The 20,807-nt window shown below is 42.5% G+C and overlaps 2 protein-coding genes across 2 annotated transcripts; one reads left to right on the forward strand and one right to left on the reverse strand.

Annotated features, from left to right (window-relative positions):
* Nucleotides 1–1,776: 1,776 nt before the first annotated feature.
* On the reverse strand, nt 1,777–3,824 carry Roc2 (Regulator of cullins 2). Its single transcript, XM_065450406.2, has 3 exons — nt 3,646–3,824; nt 3,386–3,433; nt 1,777–2,151 (listed from the first exon to the last, which is right to left on the reverse strand). The coding sequence occupies exons 1-3, from the start codon at nt 3,794–3,796 to the stop codon at nt 2,033–2,035; spliced, it is 318 nt and encodes a 105-aa protein (XP_065306478.1). The 5' UTR covers nt 3,797–3,824; the 3' UTR covers nt 1,777–2,032.
* A 142-nt stretch (nt 3,825–3,966) lies between these two features.
* Nucleotides 3,967–12,119, forward strand: LOC135916973 (SPRY domain-containing protein 7). The gene is made up of 5 exons (XM_065450405.2): nt 3,967–4,227; nt 5,123–5,239; nt 5,982–6,142; nt 8,980–9,082; nt 9,915–12,119. The coding sequence occupies exons 1-5, from the start codon at nt 4,116–4,118 to the stop codon at nt 10,010–10,012; spliced, it is 591 nt and encodes a 196-aa protein (XP_065306477.2). The 5' UTR covers nt 3,967–4,115; the 3' UTR covers nt 10,013–12,119.
* Nucleotides 12,120–20,807: the final 8,688 nt, after the last annotated feature.

Raw genomic sequence — 20,807 nt, forward strand, 5'->3', positions numbered from 1 at the left:
TGCAAAATATTGTGTAGCAAAAAACAAGTTTGAGCTTTAAGGGTTAATAAACAGCACTACAGGAAGTCAATTGCACAGGGCAAAGGCCAAGTTCAAATTAGTTTTTTCTGTGCCAGCCTAACTATTTGGCCGCTCCTTGGCACCTTCCTTTTCTTTAATATTCTTTCAGATTAACCATACACTTGGCATAGAATCGGAAACAAGTTTTGCTCCTTTTGTTCAACCTAATCACTCAGATGGGCAGTTCCTGCAGTTTTCATGATGCGCTAGAGATGAGCAAAATAGGCGTGGCCAAAATTTTTTTGTCAATTGTAGATGGCTAATGGCAGACATAGAATAAAGACAGTTTGGAATAGCTTTCAGTTATAGTGCCCCTGGTCTGGTGATCACTCTCACTTTGTTTGCTGACCACCAACTTCAGTCTAAAACTAGTGGGGACCAGACAGCAGAAAGAAGTGAATTTGTATGGCTTGAAAATATTCCATAGCAGATGCGGGTTCCAGTGACAATATATGCATAGCACAGGCATTGGTAGTATAGAGTTAGCTTTACTCTAGCAGCATAATTAAGGCCGGCAATGCTTCTAGCATGTCATGTGTTATTGTGCTGAACTCTGGTTTTCTTGCCAAAAAGAAATTCTGATACGTTTGCTGGAACAGATTTCTAGTTCATAAGCGAGATCTCCAAACAATCAACATGAGCTTCTTCACAAGACCAGATAACAAGTGGTTTTCAGCATAAAGAAGTGTATTCACAGCTGCGCCATCTGTGGCAGCAGACGGTGCAGCTGAGACAGTGGATATTTCTGGTGGTTTCAAAAATGAAGAAGGGAGCAGGACGGAAGCCGAGACAGCTCTTATGTGCTCCAGACAGATACATTATGTTTACAATGTTGCCATTGGCTGCCCACATGTCATTTTACACTCTACTGAAGCTATGAGCCGACTTGTTCCCACGAATTTGGGCCTTCCCTTCACATCATACTGTGACCTTGCAGAAAAACAAGTGGTATTCAACATCCCTGGAGACATAACTACATCTGCAGCTGGCAGCTCAAGTGAGCTCAAGTGAAAATAATGTGCTGACGTTTGACTCCGGATTGTTGCCTGGTACCCTAACTCTAAACCCATCTGTTTCAATTTGCAGGAGGCTGTGCAAGTAAAAAATAAAGCACTTCACTATCACATTAATGATACATGCAAGACATTAATTTGTATAGAAGCACCATGACTCTATTAGTCAAGCAAAGCTATTGGTAAATTGACCATCGACAGTTTTTTGAAACGATTGATAGTGTAACAAAAGAACTTCATAGTACTACTATTAATAATATTACAATATTTTGCCATGAAACTATTGATAGTAGTATACTATCTATATTATTGTGATAGTTTTACAATTTTTGGCTAGTGATATCACCAGAAATTTTTGATAACTGACTATCAGTACTGCTAAGTTCACACAATTTGGAACATTGAAACATCACCAAGATTATGTTGCAGTGTTTATGTGTGACATTTGACATTATGTGTGAATTTGACATTGTTGATAGTGCATCATTGATAGTACCAGCGATAGTTTTTGTGCTATCAATAGTTCGATAATGACAAAGCTGTTGATAGTATTATAGATCAATGCAGTTGAAAAGGAACGAGTTGCTGAGAGACATGTTTCTGTGTTGCATGATCCTTTGCATGCAATAATTGGTCAAGGCCTTAAGTGTGAGCTTACTGAAGAAAAAATATCGCCACACAAGAAACAAACAGACCACATGTCTAATTTAACAACAGTTGTAGACATCAAGACAATTCTATTTTACTTTAGACATTCAAAAAGATGTGTAAAGGCATCAACACACACTGAAACCCATTTCTTCTTGGCAACACATTCTGCAGTTCCCTTGTGGTATCAGATTTACTGGTCGTTGCAGCGCAGCTTGTGACTTGGATGCCTTGTGTATTACTCACACGCACACACTCATACACAAATAACTGTACACGCGCACATGAAGACTATAAGCGACGATGCACAATCACTTTCCAATGCGCTGCACAATCCAGTCTTGCTGGCACAGAGGGCACCGGTTGTTCTTCTTGACCCACAGGGACATGCAGCAATTGTGGAAAGAGTGGTTACATTCACCCCACACCACTGTAAAAAAAGACAAGGAAATGCATTTGTTTTACTAAGACATCTGTAAACATGTGCCAAGTAATATTTCAACAGCCTTGAATGAAAACAAGTGCATGAGCCAAATCATCAGAGGTGCCGAGCATTCCGGCAGTGCTCACACACCAAAATTTTCCAAGCAGCACTGAAGAATGTGTGTGCACTGTAGATGATACACATTTATGAGAATGAGAACAGCAAAATTGGAGTGTGATGTTGTAGCACGCCTTTTCCGAACACTAATGCCTTCTGGCACTTTTCGTGCTCGTAAAGCCATGGGCGTGGCGTGGCATTGATTGCTCACGAATGCCAAGAGCACTGAAATGCATTAGCTTAGCATTCGGAAAAAGCATTGCTACAAAATCACAGCCCCACAAGTGCATAAGGGGTCAGTGCTCTCAAAATTGCATCATAGATAAAATTCGATTTTCTTGCAAACAATGAAGTTCAAATTTGTATGGCATCAAAGGAAAGGTGTCATTTTCAGTGTGTTTTTAATGGCTAATTAAAAGCCAGCGGGGGCAGATGCGACAACAGGGATGGCACACTTATCAGCATTAATCTCGCGTTACAGAATTCTCAAGTGCCTTAGTAGGATGCCCATCACTCCAGTGAAGTGTTGCCCTGGGCGATGTGTCACACACAAGTGAAAGCATCCTTGAAAACGTTATCACTTGTGTGTCCACTGACAAATTGTGTGACCATTTGTGTGACACTGACTAGCTTAAGATTTGTGCTCAATTTTTGAACATGTTCAAATCATGCTCACAAATACAACAAGCACATCGTAATAGCCTGTCAGACTGCAGACAGGCACCGAGTACTGTGTGCTCAAAAGTATAGCAGACAGCTAAGCAGAGCAGTGCGAAACACTGGTTGCATCGAATAATTTCGTTGGCACCTCGCTTCGTTATACCGTAAATTGGCTTTCCCTTCGTCGGTGAAAGCAAACAGTTAATTGCTTGCAGCTTGCTAACTGCATGACCAGATAGAATTACTCGTGCAAAACAAAGATGCAAGCAGCGGGTGTGACGTGCGAGATATCGCTCTCCAATCTTTACGCTCACTGTTTTGGGAAGGGAAATACCGCGAAAGCCAAGCTAAAGCTGCTGCACACGCTAGATGTATCCTTTTGAAACTCACAGCTACGTTTATTATGTCCCACCCGACAAAATGCACAGCGGTGAAGGAAATGAAGCGATAACCGTTTGCTTACCTACACAATCGTCCTGCTTGTTTTCGTGTTGACATCGCAAGCAGGCATCTAGAAACGAAAACATATTTTGTTTTAACTACAAAAAGAATTGCTCCGTAAACAAAGCACAAATAATTAAGAGGCACTATTCCACAATGAACCAAGGGCGACGCGCTACGAACACGCGACAACAGCTAAAAAAAAAAAAAAAATCCCGAGTGACGGTGCAACAAAGCAAGATACGTCAAGCACCAGCCGAAAAACAGCGCCGAGAAACTTACCCATGACTTGAACGCGACATATGGCGCAGGTATCACATTCTACATCCCAGCTCCACATAGCCACGGCGTTCCACTTTTTGAGAACAAACATTTTATCCGGTTTTTGCCCGTTATTATCTCCATCCTTGTCGATGTCATCTTCGTCTGCCATTTTTAAAAGCCAGCTTCTGCTGCGATGCAGTGTCAGTTGCGCATGTGTGCTTGGGGCAAAATGTAAGTGCATCTGTAGTCTGGTGGAGTTAAAATAGTTAAAATAAAACAATAATTTAATAAACTTGCAATAATTTAGGCACATTTGCTACTTATACGCACTTCAAAAATCTACTCAACAGCGCCTCTGCTTAGTTTACATTGTTCTTGTGTTTTATCGTGGTTTTATCCTCCCTGCTGCCAGCCGCCTACTTCTATTTGTTCCTGTGTGGACTGTGTGCCGTCGTAAAACAGGGACGAAGCACCAAGTGTCATTTCAGATGGCAACTTGTTTTGGCTGTATCCGCCGGTGTTTCAACGCCGGCGGTTTCAACGCCAGCAGTTCCCAAGGAAACCGCCTACCTACGGTGGTTCTGGACATGCTTCATATGGGTATAAACTTTTGGAAAACACTCTCTTCAGCTTCTTTAAGCTTGTGCGGTGATCTCTGTGTGTGTTTCTAGTTTCGCTGCCTTCCGCGTCCTCATCGGCAGCTCCCTCGGTAGGCGATCGTTATGAGTGTTATATTTATTTCAACTTTTGCATACGGAAACAAGACGGTTATCGCGCGGGGCGCTTGTCGCCGGTGTTCACAAACACCGAATTTCAGACGGAGCATTGTGCACCTCCTAGATTTTATTACGCGTAGAGACCTGTTACGTGACTACAAGATGGTGCCTTGAAAAAAATAAAACGAAGGCATTGTGTGATTTCTTAAAGGGTTGTGCGGTTTCTTTCTCATGATTGTTTGCCAGCATCCTTGCTAAAAGGATGGAGCGAAGGACTAGCAATTGCTATAATTCTGTGGATCAAATTTGAAATCATAATTATGTTCTTTTGCGTTGTTGTAGTATTTAGCTGTATGTAAATGGTGAAATTGAGCGGAAATGCGAATTTCAGCTGCTTCAAGCAGTTGACCCGACGACGACCAAATATGAGGTTGCACTTGCGATTTTAGTCAGCTTGGCTGCTATACCACATGTATAGTTGTGTTCACTGCAACCACAATTTGTGAGGACAACTGCCATACAAAAACTACATTGGACCATACTGCTGGTTCAACTCCCATACCATTTCACTGTGATGGTTAACATGAAAATGGTTTCGTCTGATGGTGTACAAACACGATGAAACTGCTGCCAAAGGCTCAGCCTGTGTGCACAAGCTGATGCACTAAAACCTTTGAAAGGGCGTAGTGTTATCTACACAAGTGTTTGTGGTGTTTTAATGCATCAGACTGCCTGAGGCATGCCAGGTGTGGCTGATTAAGACATGCAATGTTTTGCAGGCCAGGACGTCGTAATCGTAAAGAATGGACAAAGGATCTGCGGCAGTGGTGCAGCACTAGCTAATGCCCCTCTAGTTCAAAATAAGTCATATTTTGAAGTCAAGGTACAACAGGCAGGTGAGAAACAGTGCTCTTGTTTGTAACCTTCAATTTTTGTGCCACTTAACAGACTCACTGATGCTACACATGCGGAATTATTTTGTGTTCCATGTGTAGTAGATTTCACATCAGTGAGGTGCACCCTTCCACTAGTGGATGCTTCACTGGTGGAAACAAGCATGTTGCTATGTTAAGATGAGGTTGTGAAGATGTTTACGATGTGTACTGCATGCCAAGATGTGTGCTGCATGACAAGATATATGGTTGAGACAGATTTATAGGCATGCATCCAATGAAAGTTAACTGGTAAGCATATCAGCATGTGGCCATAAATGTTGATTTCCCTGGTGTGATCTGCCATGAGATCACTGGTTAAATTTCTGGTCATAGTGGTAGGATTCTGAAGTAGTGAGATGGTAAAAAATACTGCTTTACTAAGATTTCAGTGTTGAATTCAAAATTATTAGTGGTTCAATATATAGAGAGTACCATGTACATTGATTACTTTATTTGTTCATTATTTATTATTGTTTTGCATTTACTAGTACTATGTGGAGAAAAATGCAGTTTGGCAGGTTAATGTACTGGCATGTCCTCTTGCCTTCTTTTTACTTTAGTTTTTGCTTTTTCGCTGCATTTTATTATGTGCTGCCATGCTGTTGAACTGTCTAATGATGTGCTTAAAGCTTTTGTAAGGTAGCTTTGGTACAGCATTAGCATCATGCTTTTCTTTCTTAAAAAAAAAAAACTCTGATTCCAGGCCTGTGGGGTCTGGGAGTGGCTACGCAAAAAACGGACCTGAACAGGGTGCCGCTTGGACAAGATCTGGAGAGCTGTGTTCTCACTAGTGAGGGCACTGTGGTGTGTAACAAAGAAGTGCTCCACAAGCTCCAGCAGACACTACAAGAGGGCGACGTCATAGTAAGGCCCATTGTCTTACCCTTTATGCAGTGTGCAGATTAAGAAAAATGCACATCTTATTGTTTGCTATTTGTAACTGCTGTTTGTATAGAATCACTGTTTGACTGTAGACTCACTGACCAGCTTTTGTTTGCATAGCTGTGCATGAAGCATTTGCTTGCAGAAATATCCTGACCTCCCCATAGACATAAACAATAGCGCTTGCACTGTTGCTGTATTGACAGAAAAACATTGACACTTCTACTTGATTCTGTATCTGTTGTTTCTTCTGGTGATATAGCTTCAGCTGTTGACTGCAGTAATCTGCTGCACACGGAGCTTTTTTTCTCTCTCGTCTTCTTTTGTTTTGCCATGTTAAGAGATGACACTGCACATTTATCACAGAAACCAGTGATAAGGTGAGCGCAGGGAAATCAGTGGGAATAGCTTCTTGCAGAACTGCTTGGCAGTGTGTTGGTAGTGATAGGCTTTCAAAGGTACCATATCTTTGTAATATCGTTGTGTGGACTAACACTTTTAGATTTTATGCTCCAGGGTAACACCTGGGCTGTTGGAGAGTCCATAGTAGGGGGGCCCACATTAATTTGACCACCTAGTGTTCTTTAATGTGCACCTTAATTTATGTGCACGAGTTGTTGCTTTTTGACCCATCATACAGTGCTGCCTTCATAGCCAGGATTCGGGCCTGCAACCTTTTGATTGCAAAAACAAAACGTTTTAGCCATTGAGTCAGTATGGCAGGTGTCGTAGTATGGAGGAGGTATGCGGGTTTTAAACAAGCGTTAGGGACTGTGACCCACATTGTCTACATGATGACCTCCATTCATGGGTAATGCAGACACAGTTAGGATGAAGAGCATGTCCAAAATTCCTGTAAATGGAAAAAAAAAGAGTCGACATTTCCTAATAGGTAAAGGTGAAAACTGGATGTAACAGATGACTTCAGGAAGCACAATGAATGTCACCTTACTGTACAGTCATGGAACCTGACTTACCCTCATAGACAGCTGCAACGTTTGGAATTATTTTCCCTTGTCCATCACAGAGTTTTCACTGAAATGATGTGTTACTTATGAATTGAAGTTTTCATGGAAGGAGAGGCTAATTGGCGAGTTCAATAAAGAATTTTGGCTCTAAACCTCATTTTGTCTAAGCGTTTCATTGCCCTAGCAAATATTAGGCACATACTTTAAGAGTGATAAAGTTTACATTTTAATTCAGTAAAAGGCCTATGTCCCTGCTATTAATGGATTTCCAATTGACATGACAGTCCATATCAAAACCTAGAAAGTTTAGTTTTTAAATTAATTGACCTTAGTGTTTTGAAATGGCACTTTTCTGGGAGCATCATCAGAAGCATTCCATATTCAGGCCACCATGTGCTTTCAGGTGTAAATGCCTCGTTATGCAATCATTGCAGCATATGTGCTCACTAAAAGAGATGAGTTCCTCATTTTATATCTGGAACCTGGAAAGTTTCACGTTCATAGCTTTGTTTCAGCTTCGTGCTGACCTGTTTTCTAAGTTGTGAGAGTGAGATGTGATCATGTTTTTGATATTGTTTTACTTGTCATGTACAGTCGCATGCTTTTATTAGTTTGACCTCGAAGGGACATATACAAATCTGGTTCAAGCTATCCAGAGTCTGAGATTAGACACCTTCAAAGATTGCATCAGACTAAGAATTTACTTCCTGCAAGCATGTTATGTTTTCTACCCGTGTAAGCAAGCACAAGCTATGTGAATAATCTCTCACAAGAATAATGCGCACTGCATAGCCTGGTCAGCATTTCCATTTTCTGCGATCATGTAGTTGTACTTCAGTCAGTCATTCATGCCTGCTTGACCTCTTGTCAGCACAGCTGCTGTCTTCTAGAAGGCCTGGTAATGAATGGTGTGGTGCAGGCAAAATTAGTCGTGTTGATGTCAAACTGTTTTAACACAATTCTCCTTGGCATATGTATTGTCGTGTGGCAGTGACGAATGCAGGTACACAGGCAAATGATGAAGAATTTCAAGGAAAACTTCATTGTGTGAACTTATGCTTACAAAGAAAAGGCCTGACTCAGCATCAACACCTGTGGTGCCAACAGCACACATAATTGCAAAAAAAAAAAAAAAATAGAGTAACACTTCTGGCAATTTGCCCCTTAAATATAAAGCTTCATTGTAAGTTCTAGTAGTCTTCACAATTCGTGAATGTGCTGTGTGCTTCAGTTGTGTCTGATAGCAATGGGCTCACTGCCCCAAGTACAACATTTGTGACATAATAATGACCCTAGACTGCAGGCATGTTTTACAAGGAATTGAAAGTGTAACACAGGTAACTTGCAAAAGCCAACAAGAGCAAGAATAAGCATGGTGAACAATGTGTGGCAATATTCTACATATTCTTTTTTGTTACTGATGCATGAAAGCAGCTGAAGATCAGCATATGAGGATTAAACTGGAACTTCCAAGCAGACAGTCGTATGGAAGCATGTGCAATACCACATTCACTGGAGGAGATTGTCATCACTGGCATTCTGGCGGTGTAACCACACATATTTGACATTATCAGAAATTTTATCGTGGCTAGTGATATATGTACCAACTGCCAGTGATATCCATTTTGGGCTTCAAGTGATAAACAATTTTCTCCATAAGAAACCATGGGCATCTATTGGTTTTGTTGAACAGTACTGATTTATAGAAAATTAGAATCAAGCCTTGTAGAATAGAGGCTAACTGTATGAGCAATCAATAATCTATATTGCTTCTAGATAATTTTGCTGCAGCCATTATCTCTGCAACTGTTCTCTTGCTAATTTCCACTCACTTATCCTGGTCTTTTTTAGGGCATCACGTATGACCACCTGGAGCTGAATTTTTACCTGAATGGAACAGATTTACATATCCCAGTGACAGGTGTCAAAGGAGAAGTTTTTCCTGTTCTTTATGGTAAGTAGCATAGTAGTACAAGATTCAAAAGACAGTTTTAGAAGGACTCTAAAAGATAAACTTCAAGTGAAGCTGGATTGAGTGATTACACTTTTGATAGAAGGTAACAGACTTGGTGTACCAAGAAATGCTGCAAGACTGGTCACGTTGCCACCTTAAAATTACTGAAACAGTTGCCAACACCACCATAGTATTAACAATGTAAAAAAAAATAGTTTGCATGTCAAAATAATTTTGAACTTGCCACAACAGCTCTGCACCTACTGGTTGCACAGAGACCAAACAATCAGCCTGGTAAGATAGCCAGGTGATAATCGAAGGAAAATTCTGCATTACCAGAAACAGAACCTGTCTCTTCAGAATCCCAAGACTAGCACTTTTTAATTAAGTCATCAGCCCATCACACCACTGAGAATGGCAATGATTGACAACCACAGCACGAGAGGTTGATGAAACAAACATAAGAAAAGGAGGCATATTGCAGTAGAGCGACAAGTTTGGCTAGTTGCTGGAAGTTCATGTTGTAATAAGGGGGGTACTGTGCTATAAACACAGACAACAGAAGTGGAATTGGAGGCAGGACTTGCGCGCATCATGTACACTTCTACTTCCATTGCCCGTGTGTTTATTGTGCACTACCCAATTGCAAAAAGGAGGCAGCTGGTCGTTCAGTACATAACCTGTTTGTGATCAAGGAGGAAGCATGTCATGCTTACCTGCAATTCTGGGTATGGGATAGGCATTTAGTTAGGCATTTAGTTGCAATGTTGCATTGAAAGTCTGTCATTATTGCATTTGCCATATATGTTCTCTTTTCGTGTTTTTCTTTTAGTCGATGATGGAGCCATCTTGGATGCGGTGTTCTCTTCCTTCTTCCACACTCCACCACTAGGCTTCGAGCAAATCATGGTTGAACAGTCCTTACTGTGAAGAAGTCATCTGTGTGCAGACCATCACTGGCACATCGTAGCACACTCGTAGTAGTGTTGCTCTATGGAATGGGCCTGTTGCCATCTATGCCTGAGTGTGCAAAGTTCTCCGCCATTGAGCCGTCATCACAAAGTCACTTTGTAGTCCAGCTTATTTTTTGATGCGTGCTAAAGCGTGTCATGTGTTCAAGTCACATGCTTGCAGTGTTTTACTTTTCTTTGCTGTCTTTGTTAGCATTAACTTAAATAGGGGCTAGTAAAAGGCACGAATATTGCATGGATACAGGCTGAAAGCAAGCTTGGTGTTCAGCAAATGAAAAAAGCTGTTTGAATTGGGATGCACGATAAAAAAACCATAATTAAGTTGAACGGTTTTTGTGTGAGAACATAGAATTTAGCCCTGCGATTACAAGGTATGTTGCCTTCTTTTTGGTACTACTTGCTTGTTTCAAGTCAGATGCTGCCTACCAGGCTATGCTGTAAGGAGCTTGGTGCGCAGGTGGAGCTTAGGAAGCTTTTTGTATGCATTGGACATTCTTTTAACTTGTACAGAGACTGTTGGCCCTGTTTGGGCATCCTGGTTTTACCAGACAATAGACCCTTTTCCTAGTTGTTGGTCTAGCTTTATAAAAATAAAGAAATTGGCCAACCTACCAGCAAAACAGAATTATTAATTTGGCAAGATATATGCATATACTGTTTCAGGGAACATTACGTGGGCGAAAACAAAGGTCGTTATTCATGCTAGTTGCCACGTCCCAGCTTCCAGAACATTTACCCTTTTTCATTCGACCACCACTCGTTGCCGTTTTACTGTTTTGGGAAGACTCTGTCAGCAAAGACCAGCATCAAAAGTGTTCGTCACAGCACAAGACAGCTTGGAATGAGGCAGCGTTGTGCAACATGCAGAGGTCATTCCTTTTTATGTCATAACTTGTTGCTTAAAAGGCAGGTTACACACATTTGCTGTCCAGCATTCTAGTGGCGAGTGGTGATTCACTTCATTGACATCGATTTCACAACAGTGCATTCTCCTTTATCTGTCCTTTGGGTTTGCCCATGGGAAGGCATTCTTGAGTCCCTAGTCTTACTACAGCTTGTGCAACATGTTACTCTCAAGGTTTTGCTGGTAGCCTTGAGGTTGCTCACATTTTCCTTGTCCAGCCTCTTGCCGAGACAGGCACTGAGCTGGGCACGTCGGCCAAACGTGGTCTGTTGGCAGGAAAGTGGTCTTTGTGGCAGCATCACTGGTGATGATTTGATAAGAACGGGCTCACACTTTTCTTGCATTTGTTGGTGCAGCTGTAGCTGTTGCTCTCCAGGCTTGCATTCGGTGCAGGTGTGCTCCATGCATCCCAATTTCAAGTCTGCATTCTCCTCCACCAGCTCTGCCTTATACGTGGCCCGCATGATAGTGGTCTATGGTCATGTCCTCTGTCATCAACACAACCATGCTGATGCACCATTTTGACCAGTCCTAACCATAACAGCAGACCACACTTTACTTTCTATGAGGCAAAGAAAATGTGATGAGACTTCTGTGGCAATATATGCAGCCAGAGAGTAGTGAAACATGCAATTTTTTCTTTGTCTTTTGTTCTAGCAATGACGACAGCCATGATTAGTTTGTCAAATATGCAATATGAAGGAACCTAACAATTGGAAAGGGTCTATTGCTTGCACAGTTTCAGCAAACATTTGTGTACATTGCTTGTAACATAATTCAATGATAATTTATACTATAGTGTGAACAGTATCAAGGTATCCAAAGTGGATGCTTGGCTGAAGACAAGACTGGCACTGTGAATGGATGGTGCCTGCCATGGTTCGTGGTTGTTGTGATTACTTACATGCACAAATAGAACCACTTTCCTTGTGTACACTTGCCACTCTGCAAGTCTTTGGTGTGGGCAGAATGCTTTCAGAAATATTTTGTCAGAGCAGGTCATGCCAAATGCCAGCTAGCACTCATTTTTATGTTCACTGTATACTCATATTGTAAGGATAAGGGCACCAGCTATATAAACAGTTCTTCCATTTGACCTGCTAGACTGTCTTGTGCTCAAATCAGTGGCATTTTGTTTAATAAACCACAGTTGGATGCAAGACTTGCCTGTTTCATTGAAAACAATACAGATGCATGCATCAGTGGTGATGCCAGGTCAGAAAAATCCCTTTCTCAAAAGATGCAACAGCTTTGTCATATTTGGCAGTGCTGCATTTTTGTCTGGTGTCGCTGCTAACGACACATTCTTGTTTCTTCTGGGAGTAACTAACATGTGCTGAATCTAAGCATAATATTGTTCAAAATGCACTAATTTGATCACAAATGGGTCTGTGGTCTAGCTGGAAGAACCATCTAGTATGCGGGTTTCGCTTATTGACCCATCATTTTATACCTTCTATGGCTCTATTCATACAGCCAAAGAAGCATTGGTAAATGGATGCCTGAGGTTGTTTTGTGTTTGAGTGAAGTAAAGTTTAGCACTGTCTTTTTAAAAGCAAGGCAAGAACAAGCAGGCATGCAAACATGCATTGAGCCCATGTGATTGCAATTTTCACAGGACTCGGATTTCATGAAACTAGCGCTGGATGCCTACGGCATCTATGGACCTCGGTGTTCTCGCACTGTGCCAACTATGCTAAGACAGCATGCCAGGAACACTCGTTCATAGATGCCAGCATGAATAGTGCTACTCTCGCAAAAGAAATTGCCGAAAATACCACCCCTGTTGGTGGCCGTGCAATGTCCCACCCGATGTTTATGGCCGTGGAAATAGTGCAGCTTTCTTGTGCATATAGCTGCTGGCACTAGGGCTGATTTCATGCATAGAACTATCAGTCCTATCACATTGTTTTGTTCCAATTCGGTTTCTTGGAGGTTGAAATGCTGGAAGTCATTGGTTATTAAAGGCAGTAGCACAAAGATTTTCTGCTTAAAACTGGTAACCTAGCCAATGGGCTCTGGCATAGTCTATTCAGCATGCCGTGTTTGTTCTGCGTCTTTTGTCCACTTGTGCTAGACAGTTGGGCAAAATTGCACTGGTTTGGCAGGTATGGTTTTCTGCTGCAAAGAATAATTTGGTTTGGCTTAAACAGGTGGAATGCAAAAATGCCTTTGTAATGAGAATGTGGTCTGCATTACACAATTGCAGCACCACAAAAAATAAATTTGCAGCCTTGAATCGTAGTGTACCTTGTAGCATGGATTTAGCTTTGTGATGCTAAAATCAATCAATCAAATGCAAATGTTAATGTGAACTTTATGGCAGAGACATCTGAAAAGCAGCCTTGTAGAGTTGGTAAAGTGTGAAAAAAAAGTGCGAACGAAATAAGGACAGAATGCAACGGCCTGTGTTGTCTATTTTCTTTTGTCCTTCACACATTTTTCACCATGTCAGCTACTCTATTTAAGAGACTTGGGCTACTCTCATTGTATCAATAAATTTCCTATAGAGTCCACACTTAGTTCATGATAGAACCTGCAGGCTTTTTGTTTCATTGCTGCTCACGTGCAATTTTGAGGCTACAATATGGACACGTACAGCTAACTTAATTTATGAGAAACGAAAGTTGCTATTGTATTTTATAAACAGCAGTATTGCTTCAACTGCCCGAATTTTCTGGTAGACAGAAGAGCTTGCATGCAAGGCAAATGAGTCGACATCCATTAATTCGACCCTGACGGTACCAACAAAATTGATCGAATTATCCAGCGGGTCGAATTAAACAAGGCGCAGAAAAAGCGACATAACACGCCACTGATTAATTGGGCAGTTTTTGCCCGAGTCTAACACGCCCCCGAATCAAACGCGCTCCCCCTTTCCTATGAGTCCATGGTAGAAAACTAACCTAGAAATGACATGAAAAGTTCCTAAAAGAAGTAGAAACCTAACGAGCACCCGACATGAAAAATTCCTAAACGAAGTAGAAACCGAACGAGCACCCGATCTTTTAGCAAGAAAAATTGTCAAGGGTCTAATATGTGTTGCACAATGGCAGCCGGTTTTCTTGAGTCAGCTTCGCCGCAATACATCCATGTCGTGCGGTAAAGCAATCGAATGCCGCGAAAACGGTTTTGATACCGTATCCGATTGCACCGTCCAGGCAATTTCCAACACAATCTTCTGGGAGGAAGCGATTATATATATATATATATATATATATATATATATATATATATATATATATATATATATATATATATATATATATATATATATATATATATATATATATATATCTTTGAAGTTGCACCTTAAGAGGAAGCTTTAGCTCGGGTGCCCCTATCTAAATACATGTAAAAGGAGCATTCGTTTTTCTCGGCAACCACTGGACCAAATGTGGCGAGGTTTGTTGCATTTAAAGGGCCCCTGAAACGGTTCGGACAAATTTTGTAGACGCGTAGGCTACAGCTTAAGTAGAACATTCGCACCACAATTTAAGTGAAGCGTTACGTATTAATGGAGCTACAAGCGATTAGAAGTTACCCTCCTCCCCAGCCATGCTTTTCCTCCTCAACTCGTTCGCTGAGCGAGCGGGGCTAAGCTCCGCCTTCACTGGTCCTGCGTCACGATGCGATGTCACATTGTCCACTTCCGGTTGTTTTGAAGCCCGCCCCCGCCCGCGCGAGACCTCTCCGCTAGCCGCTTGGCTGTCGACCCCAAGCGAGAGCTATCGAAGCAGCGTGCGTTGCGAGCATTCTGTCGTAGCGCCGAACGTGTGTGGTATTCCGTTAGCCACAGGCAAGCTGGTCATATCGCCAAATGACCGGAGGCATAAACTCAAGCTGATGACGGAACTTTGGCGCAGACGTACGTGAGCGGCCTGATCGGTCTGCACGGTCCAGACACTTGTTGGTGCAGCGCTTAACCAGCCAAACAAAGTGCTAATATTGCTCTAACCAAGTGTAAAACATTTTAAACATTTATAAAAACAACGTGTTGATGATTACACTCCTGCGAAAAATACGCACCAGCAGCAAAAAAGAATACGCTTCGTTGCTGTGTATGGTTGAGCTCTATGCCACCAGGTGGCTGCACCGTGCAGACCATTCACCTTTGCCCTTCTGCTCTTCTTGGCTCATCCCGTCACGGCACAGTCAAGCGGCCAGACCCTGTCCCCTTGCGCTTACGTTTGCCCTAATACGGGACTCGCTAAACGCTAGTGCGTTAGTAATCTTGCGGTGTAAAGTGATGGCCACAAACGTGCAAATCCTGGCGCTGATCGGATAGAGGCAGTCCGATGCGCAGCAGCCAGTTTGCTTGTACGCTGCCCTGCAGAGGGACACGATGACGCAGCTTGACATATTGCCAGTCGCTACGTTTGCAGTCCACAAGGCAACAAAGTCGAATCATAGTGCTCGCGAAAAGACTGAGACCAACTCTGACCGCGGAGCTCTCGTCAAAATGGAGTACGTTGTAACACAAGCAGACGACACTTGCTGTGTGCCGGAAGTGCTTAAGTGTACTGAAAAATTGTTCTTGTGCATTCTCTTTCTGCTACTTTCTCTCTATAAACACAAATTATCTAACATTCGAACTATTACGAAGATCATTTGTTTACCATAAAGTTGGAAAAATTATCGATCACGCGCCCTGGTCAGCCAATCGAATAGCTCGCCCCACTGACGTCATATGGGTGATTTCGGTCATATGGGTAGGGGCGGCTTAAAATTCCGCCAAGCAGTGCGCTGCGATCGGCAGCGATGTGCATTTTTAAAACCTTATAATAAATTACACGCTTTACGCAGAGCACTTAGATGTGTCAATTAATGATCAGAAGGACCTACTCTAACGACTCAGTACGTTTGTAGAAAATTGTCAAAAGCGTTTCAGGGTCCCTTTAAAAGAAAAACTTAGTCTAGTGACTGTTGGTTTCAGATTTTTGAGTTATGTCGTCAATTATTTATTAAAAATTGGCGAAAATCGAAAATTCTCAGTAAATGAAACTATCAAGTTTACAACTCTGTAACTCAACAACGAAAAATGATAATACAATTCTGTGAATTGCATCTAATTGTACATCTAAAGCGGGCAAAATTCATGTTACACATTAATCTTTAAAAAAATTTAGTAATATGGAAATACAGCTTTTGCAGAACCCTTATAACCAACTTAACAAATTCACGTATGATGTAAAATGACGCATCAATTTTGTCCGCTTTGAATGATCTAATGGATGCCGTTTACAGAACCGGGATATCTGTTCTTGATGGAGAGCTATAAATGTGTAAACTTCGTGCTTCCATTTTTTTCAAACTGTCGAATATTTAAAAACCTGTTAACAAAATTCAAGCACTAAATCAAGATTCGGCTTCCAACAGTCACTAGAATTTAACTTTATCTCTCAAATGCAACAAATTTCATTAAAATCTGTCAAGGGGCTATCTCAGAAAAACGTTCTTGCGTTTTACATGTATTTGAATAGGCGGCGTCAGAGTTGGGCCCGAGCTAAAGCTTCCTCTTAAGAAGGTTTTCAAGCAATAACGGTGGCTAGCCTGCAATCACTCACTCACTCACTCACTCACTCACTCACACGCACGCACGCACGCACGCACGCACGCACGCGCACACACACACACACACACACACACACACACACACACACACACTATATGTGTGTGCTTGAAAACCTTCCTAGGGTGGGCCCAAAGTAGTCATTTTCGACAGATGGCGTCTGTGTGCAATGCATTCACTGTCCCTTAAGCTACGCCGAGACAGACGCTGCCACTAAAGGGGTCGCTATTGGAGTCAGGCACGTGTATGGCGACTGGTCAAGTTCAAACTATCCTGCAAAAGCCAATTATAGGATCGAAATGACGAACGTTTGCACACACAGAAATGTGTGGCACCGGCCAGGATCTAATTAATCGGAGTCCTATTAACGAAAGTCTGCTATAGTAAACAAAAAATTAATAACATTACAGCTCTACTAACACCCAATCAGAATTAATACTGATTCAGTGCATTGCAAAGAATGTAATTATGCAGCCAGTGATGCCTGCAGCACCACCTTGTGATTGCGACAGGCATTATTGGGGAAGTTGCACGCATGCATAGTATTCACAGGACAGCAGTTGAACAACTGCATAAGAAAATTGGACAAGACCTGTATTTTGCATTCGTCACCGTCATAATCATGGCCAGCACCACGCAAAGGGATGCGCAGTTGCTGGTAAGTATACAGGTGATGACACCCTTGCCACTCACTCATAGACATGTGCTCAGTCATTTGAGCACACGTGCCAATAGTAGGGGAAATCTGGCACTTGTTTAACGCCACGAGTAGTAGACCTATTTTTACGATTTGGATTTGTTGATTTCCTCTAGTATTTTCAACATGAACTTTGATACCTGTATTCAATATTCTCAATATCAACCTCTACACTTGTAGCCATGGCCAGCTTTATCTGTGCACATGCAGATTGTGCTTCACTGCTTCACACAAGATGTCCCCGCAGCTATACTAATGTATTACATACCTGCCAACTTGAAGATTTGGACATTCGTAAAACTATAGCGGGGGGGAGGGAAGGGGGGTGCGCGGCAGCACTTTTTTGTTTTTAAGAGGTTTACCTTTCGTGACAAGCTTACTCATGTTTTCACAACCGCAAGTGAAATCCATGTCTTGGAGAGTAAAGAGTGAAAACGCCACTGGGGCGCAATTTATTTGTGAAATGATTTTGCTGTTGCTGACTTTGCCTGCTTCAGAAACTTCTCTATGTAGCTCTGCTCAAAGCAAGTACCACTCTGTTGCCCCTTGACCATCAGCAGACTTTCGAGTGTTCTCTCACACATAGATGAGCGAAACTCTGAGTTTTGTTCACAGTGCTGAATATTTTCACACATCCAGCATTGCTGTGGAGAAGAGAGAATACCCAGCATAACCATTGAAATTCTGTGGAACCCGAGCGATTCGTCGACATTTTGAAAGCTTCCTAATTGCGACCACTGCACGTCACACCTTGGCTCATTCAATATGTTGGCTGCAACCCGATATGCTTGCAAGTTGGCAAACTTGACTTCAAGTGTGTCGATTGCTTCTTCTTTTGATTTGCCACTCTGCTGGGATAGAATAGCAGGGAACGCCATAATAAAATAATGTACGCTGTTGAATGAAGCAGTTTCCAGAGCTTGTACTTGAGCAACTTCAGCCACCTTGATTGGCATTTTCCAACGGGAATTTGTGGCAAATGTAATCGCATGCTGCTGTCAAGTGCAGACCTACAACAGAGAACTGCTCTCTCACTGCAGCTGAGTGTCTCAACCATAGAGCAGATTGTGCTGCCAATGCCTATGTCTTCATCGCTTTTCTGGTTCTCTACAGCTCCATAGTCAACTTTAAGCAATGAATGACAGGGCTTAACAACAACTGGGCACACAAATCTAGTCAGGAGATCCTCGAAAAGGCTGTTCAAGATGCCCCTCAGTACATGAATCTGAGAAGCCTGTGCCTGAAGAATGCAGTTTGCCTTCTAAAAAGCGGTATAGCATTTTGGAGAAGACAGCGCGCCCTGTTTAGCTTCGATGACAAAATATAAGAAGAGGCGCTCCTCACGGGTCACGTGGCTGGCTTCCTCAGAATCCTTGGTATGAAGTTTTAATTTTTTTGCTTAAGGTCCAGAATGAGCTCCTTTCCTTTTTAGTGAGAATTCATCGCCGTCGGTGCTTTTTTTCCCCCGAGGCCAGCAGCAGTCTTGTGAAGATGTGTAGCAGACTTTGGGGGTCAGTGCAGGGTTCTTGGGGATTTGTGAAGAAGTCTTCGGAATTTGGTATGACTCCAAAAACAAGCTCTGCTTGTTGCACTGCTTTGTTTCAGATAAAAAAAAAAAAAAGCTGAGTAGTGGTTTCCACTGGTCGAGCAGCCTCTTCAAACACTTTTCCAACAACAGCCAACATGTCGGCGAATGCTTCAACATCTTTCTGACCTCGGTGTCATGCATTTTTTGGAACTCTTTCAGTCGATCTTTTTGTTTCGAGCTTTTCTCTAGGTAAAAAAAAAAATTGTCTACAAAAGCCTTATCAACCTTTACAGGAAGACATGAAGCTCCTTTTTGGGCGGCCAAGTTGATGAGATGGCACAGACAACTAACCCCTATAGACCTGGTTGAGCCTCTCTCAGTACAGTAGAAACACTATTTTCTTTCTCTTTTTTTCCGGATAATGACATTGGCATTGTCCGAGCACATACCCAACAGGTTTTAAACAGGCAAATTCCGAGACTTCATCTTGTACAGAACCAGATTTGCAATCTTGTGACCTGTCACTTCACCTTGGAATGTCCCGAGGCAAAGAAGGTGGCTTTCGACTCTACTCGTTTTTTTAATGAAATATGTCGCAACAATAGGGTAAAGCTGGATATCCCTATTGTTACTGCCATCCACAGCGATCGAAAATACTTGCCGTTTTAAGGCATCCAGCAAAGGAGTCTCCATGTTGGCGGCCATTTCCTGAACAATTGAAGTCGTTTTTGTTCGTCCACAGGTGTAGCGTTTCACTTCTTGGCACTTGGGGGAACATCTTCTGGAAAAGCGGTCCAGCATGATCGCTGACACTCAGCGGAATGTTGTGTTCAACTAAAAATGCCGTGAAGAGGCATTCTGCACGAATCGCACCGAGGTGGTTGTCACTGCATACAAAACTTGCTAGGCTTGGCTGGCTGTCCGCAGCTCACACGTATCCCTGATGCTTTTTCGAAGCGATGTGGACCTTGATGTCAGACTTGCCGCCATGCGAGATGTTCACATCACAAGCATACGTGGTGCAGAATCCAAACTTCTCCCCTTTCTTCGACGGCACAAATCATGGAAATTCGGCCTTGTAAGATTTCAAAAACACTTGGAAGTACTGTCGGGGCATCGAGCCCGCCATTGCACTGCAAAGCCGCTACAGGCCAGAGTCGCACTGCGGCAGCTAGTCACACAAAAGACGAGGCCAACACTGCAGTGACTGAAGCTGACTGAAGTCCAAACCCGCGCGCCCGTGCGAACAAAGGCAACAGCATGACAACAGAGGTGTGATCTTGTACGCGTTCCAAAATCGAACGGAGGCAGTCCGTCCTTTACGTCACAAATAGGCGGTCCGTTCCGTTGCGTTCGTCCGATAACAGACGACACGGAATGATTGACAGCAGCAAGACGCCACGGCTCGCGTCACAGCTGATGTTATGGCGTTCATCACGGTTCAAATTGACCAATCGTGTGCAGCTCGGTGGAACGGACTGCCTCCGTTCTATTTTAAAACGCGTACAAGATCGCACCCCAGGTTTGTAGAGGTGGCATCGAGCTTTGGATATGGATTCGTGACTCCCCTAGTAGACAACAGAAGTCACTACAACCTTGCAGCTGCTGATGATACCACACATACGTATTGCCCTCTCGTGTTGGCGCAAAGTACCAAGGTGTAGTTTCACTACATTTTCACTTTTTTTTTTGCAAATAATATGTTTCCCGTAAAATTTCAAGCAAGATTCACAAAATCGTAAGACTGCTCGAAATTCGTACATTTTATGGAACATTCGAAAGAGTTGGCAGGTATGGCATTAATATATCATTTCAGGAAAGCTTACTAATGCAGCTTGTACATCTTGTAAAAAAAATGCAAGCATGTGAATCCCATCACTTCTGCTTGACCACATCAACAATGCCACCGACTATCACAACATGATGATGCTGATACTGGTGGCCCATATCCAAAGTGACTAAACAGCTTATAAGTAGACTCCGCAGTTACAAATCAGCAAATGGATGCAGTAATGGTATGTACAAGCACGCTTGTATTAATAAAATATTGGCT

Source organism: Dermacentor albipictus, chromosome 1 (assembly GCF_038994185.2).
Source record: "Dermacentor albipictus isolate Rhodes 1998 colony chromosome 1, USDA_Dalb.pri_finalv2, whole genome shotgun sequence".
NCBI lineage: Eukaryota > Metazoa > Arthropoda > Arachnida > Ixodida > Ixodidae > Dermacentor > Dermacentor albipictus.

Coding starts and splice junctions, on each gene's coding strand:
- Roc2 (XM_065450406.2), bottom strand. CDS start 3,796: ATGGCAGACGAAGATGACATCGACAAGGATGGAGATAATAACGGGCAA. Junction 3,434..3,645: donor ATGTCGCGTTCAAGTCATGG/GTAAGTTTCTCG, acceptor TTTCGTTTCTAG/ATGCCTGCTTGCGATGTCAA. Junction 2,152..3,385: donor CAAGCAGGACGATTGTGTAG/GTAAGCAAACGG, acceptor CTTTTTTTACAG/TGGTGTGGGGTGAATGTAAC.
- LOC135916973 (XM_065450405.2), top strand. CDS start 4,116: ATGGCAACTTGTTTTGGCTGTATCCGCCGGTGTTTCAACGCCGGCGGT. Junction 4,228..5,122: donor TCTGGACATGCTTCATATGG/GTATAAACTTTT, acceptor AATGTTTTGCAG/GCCAGGACGTCGTAATCGTA. Junction 9,083..9,914: donor AGTTTTTCCTGTTCTTTATG/GTAAGTAGCATA, acceptor TTTTTCTTTTAG/TCGATGATGGAGCCATCTTG.